The sequence below is a fragment of the Nelusetta ayraudi genome, unplaced genomic scaffold (genome assembly GCF_046127955.1).
Source record: "Nelusetta ayraudi isolate G7.1 ecotype Tasmania unplaced genomic scaffold, CSIRO-AGI_Nayr_v1 ptg000092l, whole genome shotgun sequence".
NCBI lineage: Eukaryota > Metazoa > Chordata > Actinopteri > Tetraodontiformes > Monacanthidae > Nelusetta > Nelusetta ayraudi.
This window is the reverse complement of record NW_027466142.1, coordinates 4066037-4088903: the sequence shown is the minus strand read 5'-3', so window position 1 is coordinate 4088903 and position 22867 is coordinate 4066037. Positions and strand designations below refer to the sequence as shown.

At 40.7% G+C, this 22867-nt stretch overlaps 1 protein-coding gene across 1 annotated transcript in view; it reads right to left on the bottom strand.

The window, feature by feature from the left end:
- Nucleotides 1-21140, bottom strand: part of abca2 (ATP-binding cassette, sub-family A (ABC1), member 2) — a 43060-nt gene extending 21920 nt beyond the window's left edge. Inside the window, exons 1-16 of the mRNA XM_076046882.1 lie at nucleotides 21031-21140; nucleotides 19903-19988; nucleotides 11772-11865; nucleotides 9579-9690; nucleotides 8753-8913; nucleotides 8159-8280; nucleotides 7296-7397; nucleotides 6895-7071; nucleotides 5185-5418; nucleotides 4104-4471; nucleotides 3736-3895; nucleotides 2671-2799; nucleotides 2395-2562; nucleotides 1279-1375; nucleotides 687-860; nucleotides 54-156 (exon numbers count right to left, since the gene is read on the bottom strand). Coding sequence (XP_075902997.1) covers nucleotides 54-156; nucleotides 687-860; nucleotides 1279-1375; nucleotides 2395-2562; nucleotides 2671-2799; nucleotides 3736-3895; nucleotides 4104-4471; nucleotides 5185-5418; nucleotides 6895-7071; nucleotides 7296-7397; nucleotides 8159-8280; nucleotides 8753-8913; nucleotides 9579-9690; nucleotides 11772-11865; nucleotides 19903-19968 — 2267 coding nt within the window. The 5' untranslated portion in view covers nucleotides 19969-19988; nucleotides 21031-21140. The remainder of the gene's footprint in view (nucleotides 1-53; nucleotides 157-686; nucleotides 861-1278; nucleotides 1376-2394; nucleotides 2563-2670; nucleotides 2800-3735; nucleotides 3896-4103; nucleotides 4472-5184; nucleotides 5419-6894; nucleotides 7072-7295; nucleotides 7398-8158; nucleotides 8281-8752; nucleotides 8914-9578; nucleotides 9691-11771; nucleotides 11866-19902; nucleotides 19989-21030) is intronic.
- Nucleotides 21141-22867: the final 1727 nt, after the last annotated feature.

Here is a 22867-nt window from a genome sequence, read left to right as displayed (position 1 = left end):
CCTCCATTTTTGACAAACGCCAACATGAAAGTAGAGTTTTCCATGCTTCTCACTCGTCTCTGGTGTAACACGGGTATGGGAACATCTGAACGTAGTTGCCAGGTTCCACCACGTCATGGCCCACAAACGTATTGATGATGGCTCTCTCGATCATGTCTGGAAAACGGTGAGGAAGGTGAGAGTCAATGCATTTTCACTAAATATAATACACCGTACACCGCGTTTGGATTGCACATCTAAACCAATTTCACGGCGCAGACACGTAGTAGGCATGATTAAAAACTGCAGCAATCTGCACAGAGACAATGCAAACATCAATTAGGTGACCTGATCCAATGACGTGATCCCGAATTAATGGGATGATTTCACCAAAGGCTGTGTGGCCTGCACCACCACAGATCATCTCCCTCCCTGGTTTCTCTGCTCCGGCTGTCATGAATAAAAGATGGCCTGCAGCAGGAAAACGTCTCTGCCGGCGGCTCACACTGGCATTCATACTCTCCAAAGCACCTCGGTAAGCACTTCACATGAGAAGACTTTTTTTTTTTTTTTTTTTTTCTTAATTTGTACTGGGCAATACAAGGTGTTCGACACAACGTACTGGCTCCACGGTGGACCTCTCTGCCACTGATTTACAGCAGGAAAAAAAAAAAAAATCTAATTCCATGCGTTTTCAAATCACTCACCCTGAATCCAAACAAAGCCGTAGAGGAAGTAGAACTTGCCACCAGTGTTTGGGCCGGGCCGCCAATATGCCCGTCTGATTTCGTTGGTCTTTTCAGTGAAGCTGGAGTTCTGTCTAATTTTATACAGGACATGGGGTGGAAGGGAGCCATCCTTATTTGTCTGGAAAATCACACCTGAGAGTTAAAGAAGCATATATCAGGTCTCACTGAGGCAAGAGAACACAACACTGCATTGTATGACTTCTTTGAATAAGTGACATATCTTCTCTTGGGTGGACAAATGGATTCAGTCAAACACAAGCATCTATTTGCAGGTAACCAACTTGTAAAGAGATGTTATGTCACAAACTGATTACAAAAAAAAGATTACACATTAACTGACTGCAGTTTAGATTTAGTGCTTCATGAATAAGTAACTGTGTAGTTTCAGAATTCCAATAGCTTTGAGCTCATTGGGGCTATAATATGAGCATCTTCCCCATGTTTTTGCATATAAAACTTTACAGTGACAAAACAAAAAAGACCAATGACATTAAAATCAATGCCTATAACTGCTATGACTGCCAAGACTTCAAACAATTGAGTGACTCACTGGCAAAAACAGACACGTTGTCCTGATAGGCCTGATTTAGAGTGTAGTTGACGATGCTGTCTTCATCTGGAAAACCCTTGAAGACATCAACGCTGACCTACAACACACACACACGCACACGCACACGCACACGCACACACACACACACACACACACACACACACACACACACACAAGATGAATTGGTCAATACTGCCCAATGCCACTAGAAGCTCCACGTAAAAGAAAGAGAGATTAAAATCAGCAGACTGGATTCATGCGTCTCAGTACAAAGTAACTCCAAGTCAATCACAACTTCCTGGAGACCAACATGTGCAGTCAGGTAGCAATTAGGATTGTGAATCAGTGAATCAGTTATAAGGAATGGTTTTGCTCACAGTGACAACAGACCATGAACCGTCTCAACGAATTACACTGTGTAATAATCAGTGTTGTTGGGATTACTCCATAAAAGTAATCTTACCAAAAAAAGTAATTTAATTACTTCTTAAACTACATTGTTTCATAAGTAATCAATTATTAATTACTAATTCTTTTGGTTAGAGATAAAAAGTAAAGATCAAGTAAGAAAGTCTTGTTTTCCTGCACATAACATTTTCCCAGAATACACTCCACCACTATTACTGAGTGCTCCTAACTTTTAATACATATCTGCTTCTTTCAACATTATCCAACACTATCGATATAATTACATATAATATAGATTAATCACACTTAATTAAGTTTATTAATCCCGCACTGGGTGAATTTGCCTGGTCACAGCAGCATTTAAAGTGCAGGAAAGAAAAAAAAAAGATTTAAAAAGGCCAGCAGAGGATTCATCTCCTTAGGATGGTGAAGTCGGCTGTGTTTTGTTCAGTCTTTATTGACCTTTTTCAGCTTTTAGTTGAACAACCTGTCATTTAGGAACAGAAACACACTCAACAGCATTGCAAAATCCAACATTACTGAAACTAAGCAGAGACATCTGGGCACTCTGTGTCGCCAACAGATTGTGATGTATGAGTTTGTATTCCTGGGTATTTTCTATTAAATACATTTCTTTTTTTTCTCATAGTAGACATTAGAGGAGCGTTTTTTTTCCCTTATAGCTTCTTTGTTTTTCTCACAACTGACCTTGGACATAAAGCGTGTCCAGCCACAGGCAGCGTTGTCGATCGTGTCCAACTGCTGCAACAAAGTGGTGGTGTTGGGTAAACTGTAGTTTTCCTGCATGATACTCTGCATCAGTTCACTGTCGGTACTGTTCAACAGTTCGGGGTGATGCTGAAGCTCAGAGGACAGCTGGTGGGAGACAAAGGGTCAAAAATAGAACGTGTTTCACACAACGTGCAACGATACAAAGTTGAGGAGCCAATGTTGACACAGAAAAAGGCAACCGTGTGCAACCACCTGTTGCAGCCACACAAGGTGATTTTGAAGCTGTCCCTCCACAAGGAAGTTCCTGAGTTGCGCCGAAATGTTGAGCCAAACACGTGTGTAGTGAGTCACATTGCCCACAAATGCAAATGTCTCATTTGCCTAGAAGAAAGAATAAGAACTTTAGTCATTAGACCCTGCATGCATTCAGCTATTTATTAGGAAGGGCTCCCATTCGTGTCTTCCTTTACCATTTCATATATCTAGACTTAGAACAGCTCTCTTGAGTGACTACGGTGCTACTTGTAGAAAAAACTTAACGGAGATGTTAAGAAATGCTGCCTTTAGCCAGATTATTAGTGTTTTTTATTTAGTACATTACCTTTACTTAGCTTAAATAGAATTGGTCTGCTTTTCTTGGACAGGAGAAACCAATAATGAGAAATAAAACACCAAGTAAAATCATTGAACAGGAGGCCACTACTTTTTATTCAAATTTAAACTCTCTGTAGAAGCCAACAGGGTAAGAACGACCATTAATGTCAAAACAAATTTGCCCTTTTTAAAATGTAATCAGCCAATAATGTAATAAGTGGCCAATAAATAAAAGTCCTGAACCGTAATAACTTTTGGTTAACAATGTATTAACTTATTATGTTATTGGCTTGCTTGAAAAAAAAAAAATCTTTGCAAATTTAATAACGGAGCCAATAACAAAATATTATACTAATATCACTTGATTCAAGTTATGTTTATTGGATATACCTGTAATGAAACGCTCTCTCTCTCTCTCTCTCTCTCTATGAGATGTAACTCACGCTTAAATCAATTTTTTTCCTCGCTGCTATGGATTTTTTGATTAGGTTTTTTTTTATTGGCAAAAGTTATTACGTTATGGGTTCAGAACTTTTATTACGTTATTGGCTGTTTTTACGTTATTGGCTTCAACAGGGTCCAGCAACCTGGTGACCCTGAGTGCAGGACAAGCTGTGATGGAAAATGGATAGATGGATCAATGGATGGAGTTGGCGTGCGTTTCCTTTTCACTTTCTACACTTGTCCACTTCAAACTAAATCAGAGAGTGATGAAACACTAACCTTCTGTATCACTTTATCCACCTGAGAGCCAATGGGTGAGTAGAGGATCTTGGGATTTGTAGTCATCAAGTGGACCAGTAGACCCAAATTCCTCTGTTCTTTGCTTGTGAAGCCCAAAGAACTCATGTTGCCCTGCTTCAAAGCTTGTGGCTCAATGATCCTGCAACAGGTCAAAGACTAGTGTGAGTGTCAGGTCGCAGAGACATGAACTTTTTCTTTAGGCTTTGAATTAGTTACTAAGCATAAACAATGCCAGGTTACCATTTGTAAAACAAATGCAGCTTTCCCATTACTCTGTTCCCTTGTGTCTAAACAATGATGACTTCCTTTCAATTTCAAGGTTTGATCAGCTCTGCTGTTAAACCCACCTATTGTTCCCACACAGAATGGGCTGCAGTCCAGCCCAAAGCTGTACAAACGCTGAAAACTGAGAGTGAGGGTTCTCCGCTTCCTCCTTCTCCTTCCCTTTCGCCGCTTCTCCACCGCTCTGTTCTGTGCCTTCCTCCCCCTCCTCTCTGGGGGTGTCGGTCGTGTTGGGACCCCACGTGGTGGCATTGAGGGGTCGCGTCCTGTTCGCGGCGGTGCCGGGAGTCTGTCCCATGCAGGCCCCTTTGGGCAGCAGGCGGGCTAAACCTGAGAGGAGATCCACGTCCTTGAGAAGCCTCTCGACATCTGCCAGGTCCTTAAACAGAGCCCCAAGGTGTGACTGAGAGAGAGGAGCCATGGTGAGGTTGAGCTGGTGGGAGGACATAGGAGGAATTGGAAATCATTAATCAAAGAACCAAAGACAGAGGGATGGAGACAATATCTGCGCAAAACCAAAATATCGCAATATTTTGGTTTTAGCAATATTTTGGGAAAAAACAAAATATCGCAATAAATAATAAATTTCAAAAAACCTCTCAAATATGGCTAGAAGGTTTTGACGCTCTCATGAGGTGGTTTTTCAAGACGTATGGATTTCGAGGTATATCGCAAAAGTGTCATGGAAACACTTTTTTCATATTTACGCGTCACCGGACGTGACGTACGGGGGTCACGTGACCAGTTCATTTCAAGTTAAAATGGCGTGTTATGTTTGAGCGGAGGAGGAGACGGATTATTTTTTTACAAGTAATCAAAGAGAAAAATATAAAAAATGTTCTTGACAGCAAAGAAACGTAAACAAACGATCGCAAACATAATTCTCGTAAATCTCACACGGGACGAGATTTTACGAGAATGACGTCCAGCGAGACGAGATTTTACGAGAATTACACCATTCAATGGAAACACCTGCACATAGCAATTGTGCTTTGTCAAAATTTGAGAAATATCGCTTTTATTTTGTGAAAAACTGTAATGAAAACGCAGCTACTGTTAATACACTTTTCTAAAGTATTATACAACAAATAATAAAAAAAACAATAGGATTTGTACTCATTTTCATCATCTAAGAGGTTTATTTACCTTCTCGGTGACCTTCTCTGTGACCTTCTCTGCGTTGATCTGTTCTCGCAGCTGTTTGCTCATCTGCGTGAAGCGCTCCGACCGTTGACCTGGCTCCCCGCTGCACACGGCACTGCGATACATGTTGAGATCTTGTTGCTGCTTCTCGGGAACCAAGAAGATTTTGCTGAGATCAGTGGTGCCTCCTTCCCCACAGGTCAGCGCCTCCAGCATCGCTCCAGTCAAAACAACTTCCTGTCAAAGACACAAGTCGTCTTGGTCAAGGTGTGGCAAAAAGGTGAACAAGAATGGTGGAAGATATTGATTCACTCATAACCGTTTTGCAGAGATTTTTGAACAAGTAACATCTGCTGGAAAAGGTCGGGAAAGAGTTTCAAGTTCGATTCTGATCCCTTTCAGTGTGGAGCTTGTATGTGCTATCTGGGTATCCTGGCTCCCTCCCAAAGACTGGCAACTCTAAATTGTCAGTGGGTGTGAGAGTGGATGGTTGTTTGTTTCTCTGTTCGTTTCCATGACCCCTAGAATTGCGCAAAACCTAAATATCGCAATGAAAAACTGGTAATGGAAACGCCTAAACTTCGTAAAACCTTTCAAAGTATCGCTAAAAGATTTTGACGCTCTGATTTTTCAGACGTATGGACATCAAGGTATATCGCAAAAGTGTCATGGAAACACTTTTTTAGCATTTACATGTTACCGCACTTCACGTACGGGCTCACGTGACCAGTTCACGTCAAGCGAAATTGCTCCAAAGTGCAAAATGTTTTGTACCTCCGTCCTCAAAGTGGGGTCTCGCGAGACGAGATTTTACGAGCATTACCCCACAGATTATTTTTTACAAGTAATCAATGAGAAGAATATAACAACCATTCTTGACAGCAAACAAACGGAATTCTGGGATGTCTCACAGGACGAGATTTTACGAGAATTACGTCTCGCGAGACGAAATTTTCGAGAATTACGGCATAAGCCAATCGCAATTGTACTTTGTCGAAATTTTGGAAATATTGCTTTTATTTTGCAAAAAACTACAATGGAACCGCAGCTTCTGTTGGCCATGTGATCAAACCCGCCGTTACTGTAAGTTAGCAAGAAAGCAGGAAAGGCAGGCCGGATAGTGCAGGGTAAGCCATGATGGATGGATGAATGGATGGTATATATTATAGTGTCAGTAACTCGTTGGCCTTGTCATTTCCCAGTGGCAACTATTTCAGAGGCTCTTCTATTGGACGAGCTACTCTGTTTTCTGCATGGTTTAACTCCTCAGGACAGGGGCTTGACTGTCTCAAACAAAACGTTTGTTCACCCTCTTTTCTATTCACCATTGCATGCCAAAGGATTGCACACAATTGCCCCTCACCAATATTGTTTGTTGCAGCCAAGAATTACACAAGAATGTTCATGATAGAAATTAGACAACAACTCCTCGGTGAAAAAAATGGGGGGAAAAATCTGTTCTTTCTGAATTTTATTGCAGTTGAACGTTAATATTAGAACTAAAGTCTGAATTCAACATTTTCTTAACAATGCATTAATTTACGTCAATATTTGAAAGGTTCATATAAATTCTCTCCTTTGTTCTGAACCATTGGTGGTTGTTGTTATTGATGGTTATTGTCACCAAATGCCACATCAACATTATTGTTTCCCTCAGAGGGTTGTTCGTATCTGTGAAACTGAAACAATGTTAAAAACATACAGTAGGTTTACCTCCACCTCCTTCAGGCCCTGCTGCTCTTTTTCCTGGTTTTCCGTCACTGTGCTCAAGCCTAAAGCCTGGGACATCAGTTTAAGGAGAGCTTGCTTATGGGCTGCTTTTGTTGGGTCACTCAGGGCTTTGTGTATCAGGCCACCATGTAGATTGTGGATGTTAGACAGCAGCTGCTCCTAGCGAAGGAAGAGAGAGTTTCCGACACATTAATTGCCTAGCAACCTAGTAACAGATGGACCTACAAAACTGGACTTGACACAGTACATTTATAACTAGCCATGCAGCTGTCAAACCCAAATTGAATATGAATTTGATGGTGCTGTTATACAGGAGAACACATTTGCTAATGTTGGTGTGCGTGTGTATGAATGTGAATATGTAGCCTTGTACACAAACCAACCTTTGTTTGCTGAACTTTGAGCCCTGCTTTTTGACGAGCACCTGTTGCATCCTCCAACACAGTGTGGGTCCCTTGAGATGATCCAAATATTAGACTGTACACCTAAATAGCCAACACACGTACATGGTTTATACCAAACAGTGTCATACGCTGAATCATTAGAAGGAAACGCCGACAAAGCAGCACAAACATGATGCAATAAGATGCTGACATTATCAAACCTCTTCAAATGCAGTGAGTTCAGTGAGTGTAGCATTTCTTACCAAAACAAGTTAGGACCTAAATCCACAATTTTTGTAATGACATTATTAAAGATCATCAAGTTGAGATTTGTAAAGACAGGCAAGGAAACAAGCTTAAATATTTGTATATGTCAGTGTTTATTTTGCTGACACCAAACTTACTGAAATTTACTCCCCACAACTCCTTTATTCATTTTAATAATAGTTTAATAATTTCAATATATTGTTTTAAATGCATTTAAGGCTCAGGGAAAATCATATCTTTATTTAATGGATTGGAATACGAGTATTTGAAATGTCACCAAGCAGGTTTGGTAATTATTCAACAAAAGTTCAGAATAACAAATTCTTGATCTCATCGTTTCAACCTCTTTTCACATCACTATAAGATAACGTGACCATTATTTACTGAAGTGAATGCAAGGTGCTTGTACAAGAACATTACATAAAAATGTCAGGTTGAATTCCGACAATATGAACCAAAAAAGAAACCAATAAAATAGGAAGAAAAATATATAATAATAAAAAAAGAATATCATTATTATTAAAAGTGACATAACATAGCGACACAGAAACTTACAATGAGATCTAAATAAATAATTTAAAAAAAAAGTAAATGACCTCTCCTGTATTGAGTGGAGTGTTGAGAAGAAGGCTGGCGGTGGAGTTGGAGAGGGAAAGGTTCCTGACGAGGAAGTGCTGGAAATCCGACTGGTTGTTCAACACACTGGCCAGCGTGAAGTCTGCTCTCAACACACAACACCAGCCCAGCACACACAGTCATCTCAAATTACTACATCATTCACATGTGTCATTTTCCATTATTGAATAAATAAATCTGAAAAAAATCTGTTCCTTATGGAGAAAAACATTATACTTCTGCATGGTTTTTATTGAAGGCAATAATGTATAAATCTGGCATTATTATTAATATATTTTTTTTTAAATCAATTAATTCATCCAATTATTAGACCCATGGTGACATTAAAATTAAGTCAAATACATTTTACAACTTGGCCTATGCCAAACTGTTTCAAAATGAAGCACGCTTAGATGTTTCTTTACTAAAAACCTTAGTCCTGTTAGCTGAAATATGAATTATTCTAAGTAATGGACTGCATTGCAATTTTCAAGTGAGGGTTTTGGTTTTAACCTTTGAGGTGTTTTCTTTGGTTGTTTTTTGCTATTGTGTGTTAAATGTGAACTTGTGCCCACCTTGGCTTTTGTTTAAGCAGCAGACTGCCGGCACGGTGGAGCTGAGGGCGTCCAGGTGCTGCTGCAGGGTTTCCAGTTCCTGGCCGAAAGCTGGCGAGTCAGAGGTGAAGAGTCGATTCTGTTCGACCACTTCACTGATCCGCTCCAGCAGCTGCGTTACACTGACAAAGTGACACGACGAGAATTTCATTACCACCGCACCATAATGTCTATTGATCATTAAGTAGTAGCATACATTAAGTCTTCATGCCCAGATTTTCCTAATCTGTTCATTAGCAAAAATGAAATCAGGGAGATTGTGTGCACAGGGAAATACAGAAGGAGTTGCATTGAACTTTTATCAAACATTTCCTGGAGAGACCGAGGAGAACATTTTAGAAAACATAATATCAATACTCACTACTACTACTACTGAGTCGGACTCGGATCTTTTTTTTATCGTGAGATCGATTCTTATGAATACAACAGCAACGTAAATCTGTTGCAGTTGCCTTTTAAGGCACCTTTTCCTCCAAAATAAAATCAAAATTTGACTTTTTACAGACACACAACTCAAAATACTACAAATGTTTGTGTAATTAGCCATCAGTTGCATATCACCTGAGTGAATTATCACAAACTCAAAGCTCAAAATAGAAACATGATTTTTTTTTTTTTAATATCTCCTAATTTCAATGAAGAACATTTTATTTCTCAAGAAGCAGCAAAAGTAAAATTCTTTCTATGTCAGTTGCAGGGTCAAGTTTGATACACGGGGTTCACACAATATGTGGGAAAACAATTAACCCTGAATAAATAACCTGATCAATAACTGCTGAAAACTTACGTTGAGTTCTTGTACTGCAGGAAACCAAACTCATCCCTTTGCCCATCTGGGCACAGCGACTGCATGATGGGAATGATGCCAGCCGAGGTGAGCGGCGCTGCGCTGTAAAAGGCTGGACATGACGGAGGAACAAATAGAGACGGCCAGGAAGGGAAAAGAAAAGAAAAAAAAAAGGAAAGCAGGAGGGTTACGAGATGATACAAAGTGTAGAGATTTAGAGAACAGCAGGTGAGGACCAACAGGTTGGCAATACTGTAAGTGATGACCAGGAAACCCAGAGAAAAGGAGAATGAAAGGGAGCTGGAGAAATGTTCCTTTGAGAGTTAGAGGAAAGGGCAGCTGCTGGCCAGAGAGGCTCCAACATATCAGCTATTAACAGGCCTGCTAACATCCTGCTTTGCAAACTATCACAAACCTTTGGTAAATGACAATAGCTCACCCAAGCCACCCAGAAAAGCTGCTTCATTTAAGCATGCTCTTCCAAAGTACATGAATAAAGCTGATACTACTTAGCTTTACTTAGCATTGCCCTGTCTTAATAATCAGTTGATCCAGAATGTTCACTTAGAAGCAAATCCTAAAAGCAAATCCATCCTCTCTGACCAGTTGGCAGGAACAATGGTTATTACGTTTAAGAGTTAATCATGTGTAAATATTTGCCATTTGATTAGATTCAATGAAGATTAAGGTGGCACAAAAACACAGAGCCCTGTACAAAGCCAAGGGTAAAACATCAAACAAGATCCAAAAGTTGAAACATCACCCCAAACCACACATGAACACACTGGGAAGGACATGGAATTCCAAGCCAAAAAAAGAAGTATTTCATTTTTCAGTGAGGATGTTGTAGAGTTTGATCTAAATAATGGAAACCAAAGGCAGGATTTTTAGTCATTGAAATGTTTTGACTAAAGTTTGGTGGCAAAGTTACTTCATCATTGAAGCCTGGAAATTCATACTTCTTTTGTGAGACCCAGCATTTCCTTTGAGGAGGCGCACGCTCATAAAGTCACTTAGGACGGTGAGGGTGTACGTTTTATTATATAATAGCTCACAGATGATACATCTATGTCAATATTTAGCCGCTCCTCATCCCAGCAAAACAAATCCTTTTGCAGCTCTTGATTTCGCCGGCTGTGTACAAAGTGAATGATCAATACCGCAATAAGCTTTAGGAGCTTACGGAAAGATGGAAGTGCATGAGACTCTTGCAGGAGTTTCAAGTGTCCTTCAGGAGAGCCGGGGGCCTGCTTAATAATTCAACTGCTCCCGTCGTTATTATATTTCCTCCAGATCAGAGATAGAGAGCAGGTATCCTGAGACCTCGATGTTTCTCCACGGAAAATAACGCAAGCTGAAGGTCAACTGCATGGTTTCAGGGGGTATTCTAAAGAAAACGCTGTATGTTAATTGGTTTGGGGGACTAACAACAAGATCCTGTGTCTTTTTAACCTTATATAAACTATAAACACAGATAATTGAAATAATAATAAAACATTTACTGGCATCCTTCCACATTTTTTTTAAGCCAAAGAACCAGATTCAGCCTTTTTGACCAAAAAAAAAAAAAGGTTACAGTGCCTCTAATAAAAGAATAACTGAGCTGTTGAGTGAAATTCGGGAAAGTTTCTGTCGTAGGTTGTATAATCAGGGTTAGGCAACACAGAATGTGCACACAGGGACAGAAACACCAGGCCAAACAGGGTCAGTGCAGCCTCCTAAATGAATCAAGAGTTTCCACCAAGATGGTCAAGTCAGGGGAAAATTCACGATGAGTAAAACTTACACACTGGTCCATCCAACACGGTGAGAACATGCATCGCACATAGAAAAGACATAAAGGAGTACGGCCACATAGAAAGAAACAAAGAAAGTACAGCAGAGACAAGGCAGGTTTAAAGTAAAAGGCAACAAACACATTCGAGTACATCAGACATATCATAATGACAGGTTGACGGTTGACACACGTGCACTAAGAGCTAGGTAGGTATAGTCAAATATTCATTAAAATACACATGTGAAAACTCTGAGTACAAAATTGAAATCTGAGGAATGTGAAGCAGATCAATTGCAAAATATCCATACGAATTCCAACTACTAACAACACACTACAAAGTCATACTAAATGCCGGTCCTATAAATACACATTGGATTCATTTTTTTTTTTTTCTGCCTTGCACTTTGTCTGCCTACCTTCTTTGACGGGAATGGCTGGTTTCTTTTGCCTCAGACCAAGAAGGATGAAGAAAAGGACCAGCGGGATGAAGATCTCAAACGCCAGCACCCACTGGTGACAAAGGGGGAAGAGAGAAGACTGACTGACTGTGGAGGTACTGGCGAAGACACCAGCTGGACTGACTCTGTGTACACTGGGATCTTTCCATCGTGTCACCTGCCTCGGGACAAGAGATGAAAAGTCGGCATTTTTGCCAAGGACTGTTTCGACACCACAAGCTGGGACATTTTCAAACAAGCGGCCCACTTACAATGACCACATATAGCCATAGAGATACACATAGATATTGCAGTTGTCGTCACAAAATGCACGAATGATAGTGTGAGTGGCTGTGTGGGGCAACAGGTACCATTTCTTCATGTGTAGCCCATTTTGGCAGAGCAACTAATGTTATAGCAGCAATAAGCAACACCTCTTCATTCATCTATGGCTGGTGTGGAAATGGAAAGAGAAAATACAAAGCATTTGTTTGACTTTCTACAACATAGCTATATAAAGAGTACACACAGAGGAAAAGACACGGGAGAGCCATAAGTGTGTGTTGGTGCAAGAGATAAGTTCTCCTGAGATCTTGGAAAAGAACGAGGGCTGAGTTCAAACATGAATTTCTTCATTGTTATTGTTCCCGAGAAAGGTCTGTTATGTAAACATAGAATTTGTGAGAGATAATTAGAAACACGGATTGCTTTTAGGATACAGGGCCCTGACATGGCCTTTATTGTCCTGCTACGATAGTAGAATAAAAAAAAAACTTGACTGTTGTCATTTTGCAAAACATCGGCGCGTTGTGTTGTAACGCGTATAATTCTTTGACCACGAGTTCATCCAACAGATCCCTGATGGCGCAGAGCTGCGATGACGTAATAACAGCTGCGATTTGACTTCTAAAAAGACAAACGTTTCAGCCTCAGGGTGACTTCCTCCTTCGCCCCCCCGCCCGGTTGCAAAAACAACAGAGCGCTTCCGCAACTTTCACCGCCGGCAGGCAGCGTCCTAGATTGAACTACGGCTGCACCTGCAGCAGCCAACGCTCTCACGACTATCACGTCATACTCAGGCCAAATGAGGCAACTGAAGCCTCGATCAGATGGGATTCATGAAGACAGAGGTTTATCTGTGTGTGTCTGATGCGACACCCCGGTTCCAATATCTAATATCTCACCAATATCTGGTTACGCTGTCTACAACGCAGGGACGGGACCACGATGTCTTTGTGCATCTGTACCAAACAAGCACACGCACGCACACGCTTAACACACAGACAGGGCTGTATATCTGTAAATTCTGCAGCAGACAAAAGGCTCTTTGGGCGCACAGACAAGACATCACTGAGCCACACACCCGCGCATCAAATCCCATCCCACTACCGCCACACACACACACACACACACACACACACACACACACACACACACACACACACACACACACACCCGACTGGAACAGACCTTCCATTTAAAATGATAGGACAGAGTTTATAGACTACATGCATACATATTTGCAGTTCAGGTTTTCTTTGACACACAAACTTAAGTTACAAATTTGATCTGAAGGAAATTTCACAGAAAATTCTCACAGTTAGTGTTAGTTTTTTTTTTTTTTAATTATCTATCTGAATTACTGAAAGGAATCACAATAACTAAGCAAATACAGGTTGAAGAACCAAAAGACTGGGAAATAGAATAATGCATCGTCAAGGTTGAGACAGGGACATAAAGGCCCATTATTTTCTGAGGAGACAGCTGCTGTGCAGCACCCGAGGACCAGCTCCAGAAATTGCCTATCAATTATTTATTTCATTCTATTATAAATTTCGAAGAGACCCGCGGTTCCACATTATCCACATGGTAAATGAAGGTGGTGATATAAAAGAACGGCCTCTATCCAGGCCATTCTACTCCACCAGCACACGTCGGAGACACATTAATGTTGCAAAGGTTTATGAAGTTTGACTTCCCGCAGCTCACTCGAGCATCCGTGACAAAAGGGCAAAGTCATCTCCCCTCGGTGAGCATTAGCATGCACACATCACACGCACACATCCAGAGAGAGAACACTCAGCAGTCATGGAGACCGTCTGTCCTTGTGCCCTTGCTGCTATAACTGATACAGGACAGAGTTTAAAGGTCCAGTGTGTAGAATTTGTCCCAATTTATGATTTTTATATTGCTAAAAGTTTAATATACTGCCCATAAATACATTAATAAAAGGTAGTACTCGCAGTACAATAAGGGTAATTTGGTTTTCCTACCCTTAGAACAACTTTTATATATGGACAAGAATATACATAGATCAAGGGTCTAGCTGCCAGTTAGCTGTCATCTTGCACCACCATATTTCTACGGAAGCCTGGTGTGGACAACCCAGCCGCCTGACAGCGCGTTTCATATTTAGGGTGAATGCTCGTGTCCTCAAATAAACCAACGAAGAAGAACGTGGACGAGGCATTTGTGTGTGCAGGCCACCGTAGTTCACTGGCAAGCTCAGGAGAGGGAGGGGGAGTAAATGAGCGCCGCAATCTAAAATGCAACCACTTGATGTCGTTGTTTCTTCATCAAACTCTCCAAATATCACACACTTAACCTTTAAGCTCTAATGCAAGTTCGGCTTTGTGTTTTGCCTTGACCTACCAGAACCACGTCTATACAATCCATGAATCACGTACACACAGATGTCTCTCTTGTTAACTTAAATAACATTTTTCAGTTTATGCTTCAGTGGCCAGTAGAATTCATCTTGGGGCACACATTAACGTCCAAATGTAAGAGTTGGCCAGGCCCATGTAAGGCACTCAATTTTATATGTTATGTCCAAAGGCACACTGAGACTGGTGGCTGTTATTACGGTCAGGGCCTGTTGCAGTTTAAATGAGTGGCGTGCAGTGGTGTACACTGCAAATGACTGCCAAAAGGAACGTATACATGCTTTCAATAATAATTTGGATTATCACATGAGTCAACATGTATGTCATGTCTAACAAGACAAGAACCACAAACCACATGTAATGTAGAGGAAAGAGAACAGGATATTGTTAGTATGTTATGCTGTATTTCCACTGAAAGGTGACCAAACCCCCACTGTGAACTCAAACGTGATTTCAAAAGAGTTACTTGAACCTGGTCGCATCACATACAGTATCTGACATGGGTTGGTTACTCCACTATTGACGAGTTAACATAAAAAGACCTTTATCTTTTAACACACTGTCTTAGTCACAGCCCCCACTCTCTCCACTTAATAATGAATCATGTTTGGCCGTAAATTTCACGGCCACACTACTAGCAGTCAGTACTCAACATGTGTAGTATCCAGTATTTCACTGATGTGGCTACTTTTCTTAACTTCAAAACTCTGCTAATAATAACATCTAATTTTACTTCTGGAGGCAACATAGAAAATAAAATGCAATACGATGAGCACTGCTACCCTGCATTCAGGGTAACAAGGGTCTGCTGGAGCCCATCCCAGCTGTTCCTGGGGGGTAGGCGGGGTTACCCGCTGGACAAGTCACCAGTTTATTGCAGGGCCACATAGAAAGACAAACCACCATTCACACTCAAACTCGCGCTCACTCCACGCCATTTGGAGTTCTCCTCACGTGCACGTTTTTGGACTGTGAGAGGAAGGCGGAAAACATGCAAACTCGACACAGAAAGACCGCAGGCTCGAGTCCACAACCTTGACCTTCACGTCACCCTGTTTTGTTAATCATTCTAGTGTTTGGCCAGCACTAATATAGAGTTTTTCTGCACCGTCATGGTGATCGGAGCATTTCACAAAGCTTCACATTCACCCATTCAAACACACTGACCTGTGGCTGCCGCCATGCACGGCCCTGCCAGGCTGACTGGCAGCAATTTGGGGTATAGTGTCTGGACATTTTGACATGTGGACAGTCGGGGCCGGAGTTCGAACCTCATTGGACGACCTGCTCCACCAACTGAAGCGCAGCACTATATCTAGCGTCACTGAACATAAGGTAGCGTTAAACAAAAGGTTAGGAGTGCATCTCGGCAGTCCTCAGATGAAGAACTATTGGAAATTCACCAGTGGGGGGCCTCGTAGAACCAGCATTTAGCTATTCGACATCACAGATACTATCTATGACTCATTTTAGCTGTCGGTTAACCTTGTGCGACAGATGTACACTTATTTTGAGTCAGCAGTTTCATTCCTTTGGCACTACTTTCTCCTCCAGCTCACTCCTTTTAACTTTCCCCACCTTCTGTTTTTTGCAAAATGACTCGCAGTTTTGAGGACACCGCCAAAACAACCATTATTTTGCAGTTCTAGAACATCATTTTGAACATTTAAAAAGTTAAGGCACAGCACTGTTTCTTGACCGGTAAAAGTCACAGGTACCTATGAACACAAAGCCGTTGATAATGAAGATTATTGAGGATAATATTAGATTGATAAATTTATAATTAAAATCAAACTGATTGGAAACTGACTAAAAATAAAGAACACACAGATACAGAGATCTGATGGTGCTCTGTGGTGGAGGTCTGAACATACTCAAGTGAACTGTGTGACATTAAAAAGAATGACTTGACAAAAAACAAAAATAGGGAAAGTCTAATGACTAAAAAGTCACCTCCTTGCATTGAAGTACAGAATACAAGGCAGGTGAACTCACAGTGAACTTCACAAAAGGCATCCAATGGTTTTCCAATGTTTCTTTTTCTGCATTTCATCATCCATCATTTCAACATGTGTCTAAGCGTAACACGTTCAAAAAACATTTACCTGAATGGTTTGAGATAATCAATATTTACTTTATGCTGGACCTGTGCAATGATGCCCCTCTCCTAATTTATGCATGAGCTCGTCCCTGTCAGCAAGGGACCCAATATGTGATTGATGCTACATCAGCTATAGTGCTGACCAGTCTGCTTTTCTCTCATCAGTCATCTGAGCCGCTGTAGTCGCGGGAAATCAGTGCAGCTTTTTACTAAACCAACAAAAAAAATAAACGCAGCTCTTTCTATTTTTACCGCAGTCTCTCCCAAAGGGAGGCCTTGTGACTCCTTATAATTTGACGTACAAAGGTAAAAAATAGCTACAATGCCACCACCCTTCCACCCCTTCTCCATCCCACACAAAAACACCACCCTCTCTCAGGACACCGGCAAAGAACATCAAGTCTTGATAAAAACCCAGCTACGTGAGGACAGATTGAGCGAGAGCTTTAAAACCAGCACTGACATCCCAAAAATGAACTAAATGACCGGCATTAGGATTTCTGATGGCTAATAATAGACCCTGGCAAGGATTAAAGGATTCCAGAAAAATACAGATTGAGATGACAAGGTCACCATCCATCCTGCAGGAACGCAGGTTCTCGCTCGTGATTCACAATGCTTTCGAAAATGCTGTTATACAGCAGTGGAAACACTCTTAAAATGTTACCCACTCCCAATTGTTGTCATTTAAGATTTGCCAGATATTTTTTGTTGTTTCAAAAAAAAAAAAAAAAAAAAAAACAGATTTTAATTCATTACATCACACAATAACTGGTTGTTTGGCGAAAAACGCTGAATAAAGCATCAGATACATAACATAACCTGTTATTAACCTGTTGAGGTTGAAGCGTCCCTAAATAGTTAAAGGTTTGGACGGCCTCAACAGGTTGGCCTTCCAGTGTAACCTGCTGTACTCTCAGATCTGGCTTCTCATCACCTTTGTTTTGGAGGCAACCATTTCTGGCTGGCTTGCAAGACAGCATACTTAAATGGTCTTAATATAGTCCAGATATAATATAGTATATATATATAGGCCAGAGGCCTCACCAAGAGTAGTCATTCTTTTGTAATGGACCAACTAAGGCTGTGTCATTTGCACATTTAATCACTTTAAAATTACATTCAGTAGTAGAGGCGAAAGAATACCGCTTTGTGGACGGCCAGCGCTTCAGGTTAATTCTCTTGAGAGAGTAACGTTAACCCAGACCCTTCAGGAGTTGCAAGAAATAAAGTCTCTGATGCAGTGAATCAGGATCTTGTCAACATTCAGACTGACAAGTCTCAAAAGGTTCTCAATTGTCCTGGTCAAGTTCAGGCAATTGGATGCTTTGCCTCTCATCAGAAAGGCTTCTTCACTTCTTCAGCTTTTGGACGAGCAGCAAAACATCTACAAGTTACCAAATACCAGTGCAGTTGCCTTAACTTAGCCTTCAAGACTGTACAAGCCTTTTCAGTAGGGTATGTACTTAGAGTAGGAATTAAATATCCAGCCATGGCACATGTTTAACACAGTTTAAAATAGGTGCTAAATGATGTGGGAGTGACCAGGCAAAAAAACAGACGAACCCTCTTTGAACAATGGAGACAACCTGCAGTGCACACAGGAGAAATGAAGTATATTGTGCTAGCCTCAAACAAAGGGAAGCACTCACTACAATAACAGTGTCCAATTCCACAAATTTATCATCCAAGCAGAACTTCTGGGCTCAATTTAGACAGCACCAGTTAAGTATAACAATAAAACAGCTACAGGAGTAGCTTCTCCCCACCAACTGAGAAACTATCTTGAAGCAAGCGTAAAATCTAGCTGGACACAATTTCCCTTTTCTTCTCGTGTTTTTTGTTTTGTTTGTTTGAATGTTTTGTCATGGCTAAATGTCTTTTAGTTAGTTAAGATCTGTCTTGAATGTGTGATTGTTTATATGTTAAAATCAGCTCATCAATAATCCCTAAGTTACATATTGCAAACATATTATGTTTGGTTATTTTCTGATTCCATAAATGCCATGACAGCCGATTATCAATCATTGTCCCTGTATTGGGACAATGCAATCTTTTAGTGAGTGTTGTAGTCACACAATGTCAAGCTCGCCCAATAGGGAACCACGCAGAGATACTGCCCCTTGTTGGTAAATCTCTGCTGATTGGGCAGGTCAGTTGGGGATGGTCTGCCACACATTTCCCTATAAGTAAGCATCCCTGAGAGACAGACTTTGGTTCTCCAATACAACTCTGGATGAAAAGACTACACCTGCAGAATGAAGAGTCTCCAGAGGAACTCTCCATTCTGTTTACTACTACCTCGGACCAACCAACAAACCAGCTCCATTTCTGCCCCCCCCCCCCCCCCCCCCCATAAATAGCAAACCGCAGCTCACCTTGTTGCAAGTATAACTTATTTCCTGTTAAACTGGTTGAAATTCAGGAAACTTGAACAAAACCTCACTTCAAAATTCCATTCATCACTTTGTCAGTGACTTGTTTTTCTTGGTGTCAGGTTCTTTATTTTTACTGTGATTTTTCCAAATTGCACTTGCCCCCGCCCAACCTAAAAGCTTTTCAAGCTGTCTCTCAAAACTTTTTTTTTGGCAGTCTTGGGCATTTAACACATCCATAATGCGTGAAGACGTGTTGGTAACCTTCATCGTATAAGAGATGTTTGATCTTACGATGGATGTTAATGACCTGATGTTTGACCTTCCATCCACAAGCAACAGTTGCTTTATCACACTTGTTTGTCTTGTGTCTTGCTTTATCGCTGAAAACATTTGAACGTGTCCGGTTCAAGTGTTCACACTGAACCATTTTTGTTTAAGACACGTTTGGCAGAATTTTCTTTGGATTTAACAAATTGTGTGAACTGCAGTATTTTGGTAACATTTGGTGAAATTTGATGCTAATATTTGCTACACAGCGATCACTTTTTCAGGCAAATAATCTCTTGAACGTTCAAGTGTTCAAACGTTTTCAACAATAAAGCGATATGTCAAGTGTGACAACGCAACTGTTGTTCATCCATGAACAACAACCTGTTTGACAGTATGGACACCTACAGAAAGCAGCCGCAAGCTTGCCAACCATAACCCAGCAGTAAAACCTGCGCAGACATCATCACCTTGTCCAATAATAGGACCACTGCAGTGTTTTTATGTTTGATGTCAACAGCGATCACACAGCGGAAATTATCACGCAGTGTAGCAGGCCGGACCGACGCCCAGCTGACTTCAGAGAAGACGAATTCACGTTAAAAAATAAATAAATAAATAAATAAATAAATAAATAAAAAACTAGATCTTGTAATGTATTTTCCGAGAGTGTCAGGTGGATTTATTTATCGCCTTACCGGTCCTCTTCTCTTCAGCGAGGTATTCTTCCAGAGCAGGAGATGGAGCTGGTGTAGGAATCCCATTTTGCCTCCAACGACCGCCTCTGCAAATCCAAAATTTTACAAAATTAGCATACCCGGCCTGCGACTGGATTTTAATACCGGGGAATTTTTTAGCCCATTCCCAGGCATCCCGGCGGGCCGAGCCTGTCACGAAGCGGAAACAAGTCTCCCGTTGCCACTTGTGAATGACAAAGTCGTAACGTCAACGGTTTAGCTTGTCAAAATCGAAGTGCCCTTGTCTGCCATTGACTAGTGATAAAAGTCGTAACGGGACTGCTCAGAATCCTGTCAACGTCCGTGTGTCGCCAACTAGCTTCTCCCGCGGACTCCGCTAAGCTTCACAGTGCAATGATGTGAGCCGGAGCAGGAAACAAGTGAGGATAGTCGGTTGTCAAGCTAGACATAGCAAACATATGCTTCCGGTTATCTCTTTTAAAAACAAAGACTCCCCATCACTCGCCAAGGCACCCGATCAAAGACATATCATGAGCCCACCGATTTGCTTCTTATAAAACATGACGTAACTTTTTTTTTTCTTCCCACTTTTTACTGTGAACGTTACGAAACATTACTATCAACACAGTCCATATATACAGTAGTGGCCTTATTAAAAAAAAAACAAAAAAAAAAAAAACAGCAATGCAGAATTATTGAAACATTAATTTATCTTTTTTTTTTCTTTCAAATCTTTGTTTGTAAAAGTGGCCTTTTAACGACACGGTGTTACGAGGCGTTCTGAAGCATAGAGCACATCACGCGTCTTCGTGTTCGTTTCATATGTAGTGCATTCTTTTGCCACCTGGGGGCGCCAAAGAGCTTTCCCCCTTTTGTATTCCATCCACGTTTAGCTAACGTTGCTAAAAAAAAAAAAAAGTTACTAATCTTTTAAAAATATTTCCCCCTCCAGTTATTTTAGTGTCGGTTTCATGTAATGTTTTTTTTTCTGGTTTTCTGGGTTCACTAAAAAAAAAAAAAAAAATCTTTCAGCAACAGAAAGAAAACAAACTCAACTAACTTGCATTTGATCGTGTCAGAAGTTTTCCTTTTCAATTAAGTGTACGCAAGCAAAAACTGAATTGTTACCTGACAGAGATGGAGGCACAGGTGACGTTCTTGTGTGGCGTTTCTGCCTGCTGCACCTCCACTGGTGCCAGTCAGAGGTGGAAAAAGTATTAATATTCTGTGTTCGAGTAAAAGTATGGATACCTGTGTAGAATAATGTTCTTGTAAAAGCACTGATTGAAGTCCTTTACTTAGGTAAAAGTAAGAACGTACACATTCCGATATGTCCTTAAGGGACCGAGAGATCCTATACACACACACACAACCCGGATTTAAATGGGACCAGAGACTGCTATACAAATTTTATTTACCAGGCCTTGGTTAAAGGTGGCCTTGCAGCACCTTGCTGCAATACTGCTCATTGACAAGACCTTGCTACAGGTCATTATAAAAAAAAAGAAAAGAATGAAATAAACAACACCATGAATGGATTGAATAAAAGAACAAATTCATTGACAAAGAAACCAGGGCAGGTGGGGCCAAAACTGTGCAATGAAAGGAGTTAGTATGGAGTCAAGCCTAAACAACAGATATTTCTTACCATAAATGTAGGTGAATTAGAAACAAATCACTACAAACAACATAAATTCAAATCAAATCAAAACCGGTCAAAATAACATGCAAATTTACCTAAACACAGCAAGCTTAGGTTACTCAGGCACACACCAGACCATACTTGCACAAATTCTGTGACTACTGAGTCCTTGCTTCAATGCGACAGAAAACACCAGCAAAACAAAATAAAACACAAAATATCCACACAAGAAATAAGATTAAGGCAAACTAAAGTTCAAATAAATCTGGGAAAAACAGTTGTTGGCTGCTCTGTGAATTGTTTTTGTGTAAAGCACAAAACACAGAAGAAAAAGCGCATTACTCTGAAAAATAAGTCTGGAGTCTGTATTTGTTAAAAAGCAAGTTTGATATAAAATAAAACAAAAGGGTGTAACATCTAAAACATCTCCATGCTGCTTGAGCATACCTTATCGCTTGGCTGATGTGCTCAAGCAGCCACTCCAAGTATTACTCCCTCACCAACATGAAAAATCTAATAAACACATTTTAAACAATAACACATGTTTACTGCTTTACTATTAAAATCATGTATTTTAAAACTTCTAAGAGACATACCAGAGACTAACCCTTAGCTGCTTCCCCCAACCTCTCGCTCAGGTGTGCCAGTGCAGGCAGAAAGGCCCAGGTTAACTTCCACCCCTATTTATAGACTCTGCCCCTTGCCCTGGGTCCTAATGCTAGTCTCCCTGGTACCCGCCCTGTCACAAGTAAAAAGAAAAACTGTTAAAGTATTTTTCCATTAATGAAACAACATTACTTTAGCAAAAATGAAAAAGTTCTGACAAAACAATCTGGACTGAACTGACCAGGGGTCTTGCATGAACATCTGGATAAGTTTTGGTACTTTTGTTGCTGCAGGACAACCAATCTGTTATCAGTAATAGTTGTGACCAGTGTGCCATTATTGGATGTTTGCACTTTTAATAACAATACCAATATTATTTTTGACATAATGATAAGTGAATTACTTTTAGTAAGTAATCATCAAAAGAAATACACAAGTAAAGTACAGCTACCTGTAAAAAAATAAAAAAATAAAAACATAAAAAAATCTACTTTAGTACAGTAACAAAGCAAAGTATATGTACTTAGTTACTTCCCACCTCTGGTGCCAGTAAGGCCAGCAGCAGGGTCGACTACCAGTCAGTCCAGGTGACGACCTTGCTGGTGTCTGCCTGCCAAGTTGTCTATTGTCCTTGAGGCCTCTGCCTCATAGCCTTCATCTTAACTACCTCCACCTCCGCTCTGGCGACTTCAGATACCACCAGCTCTTTCATTTCTC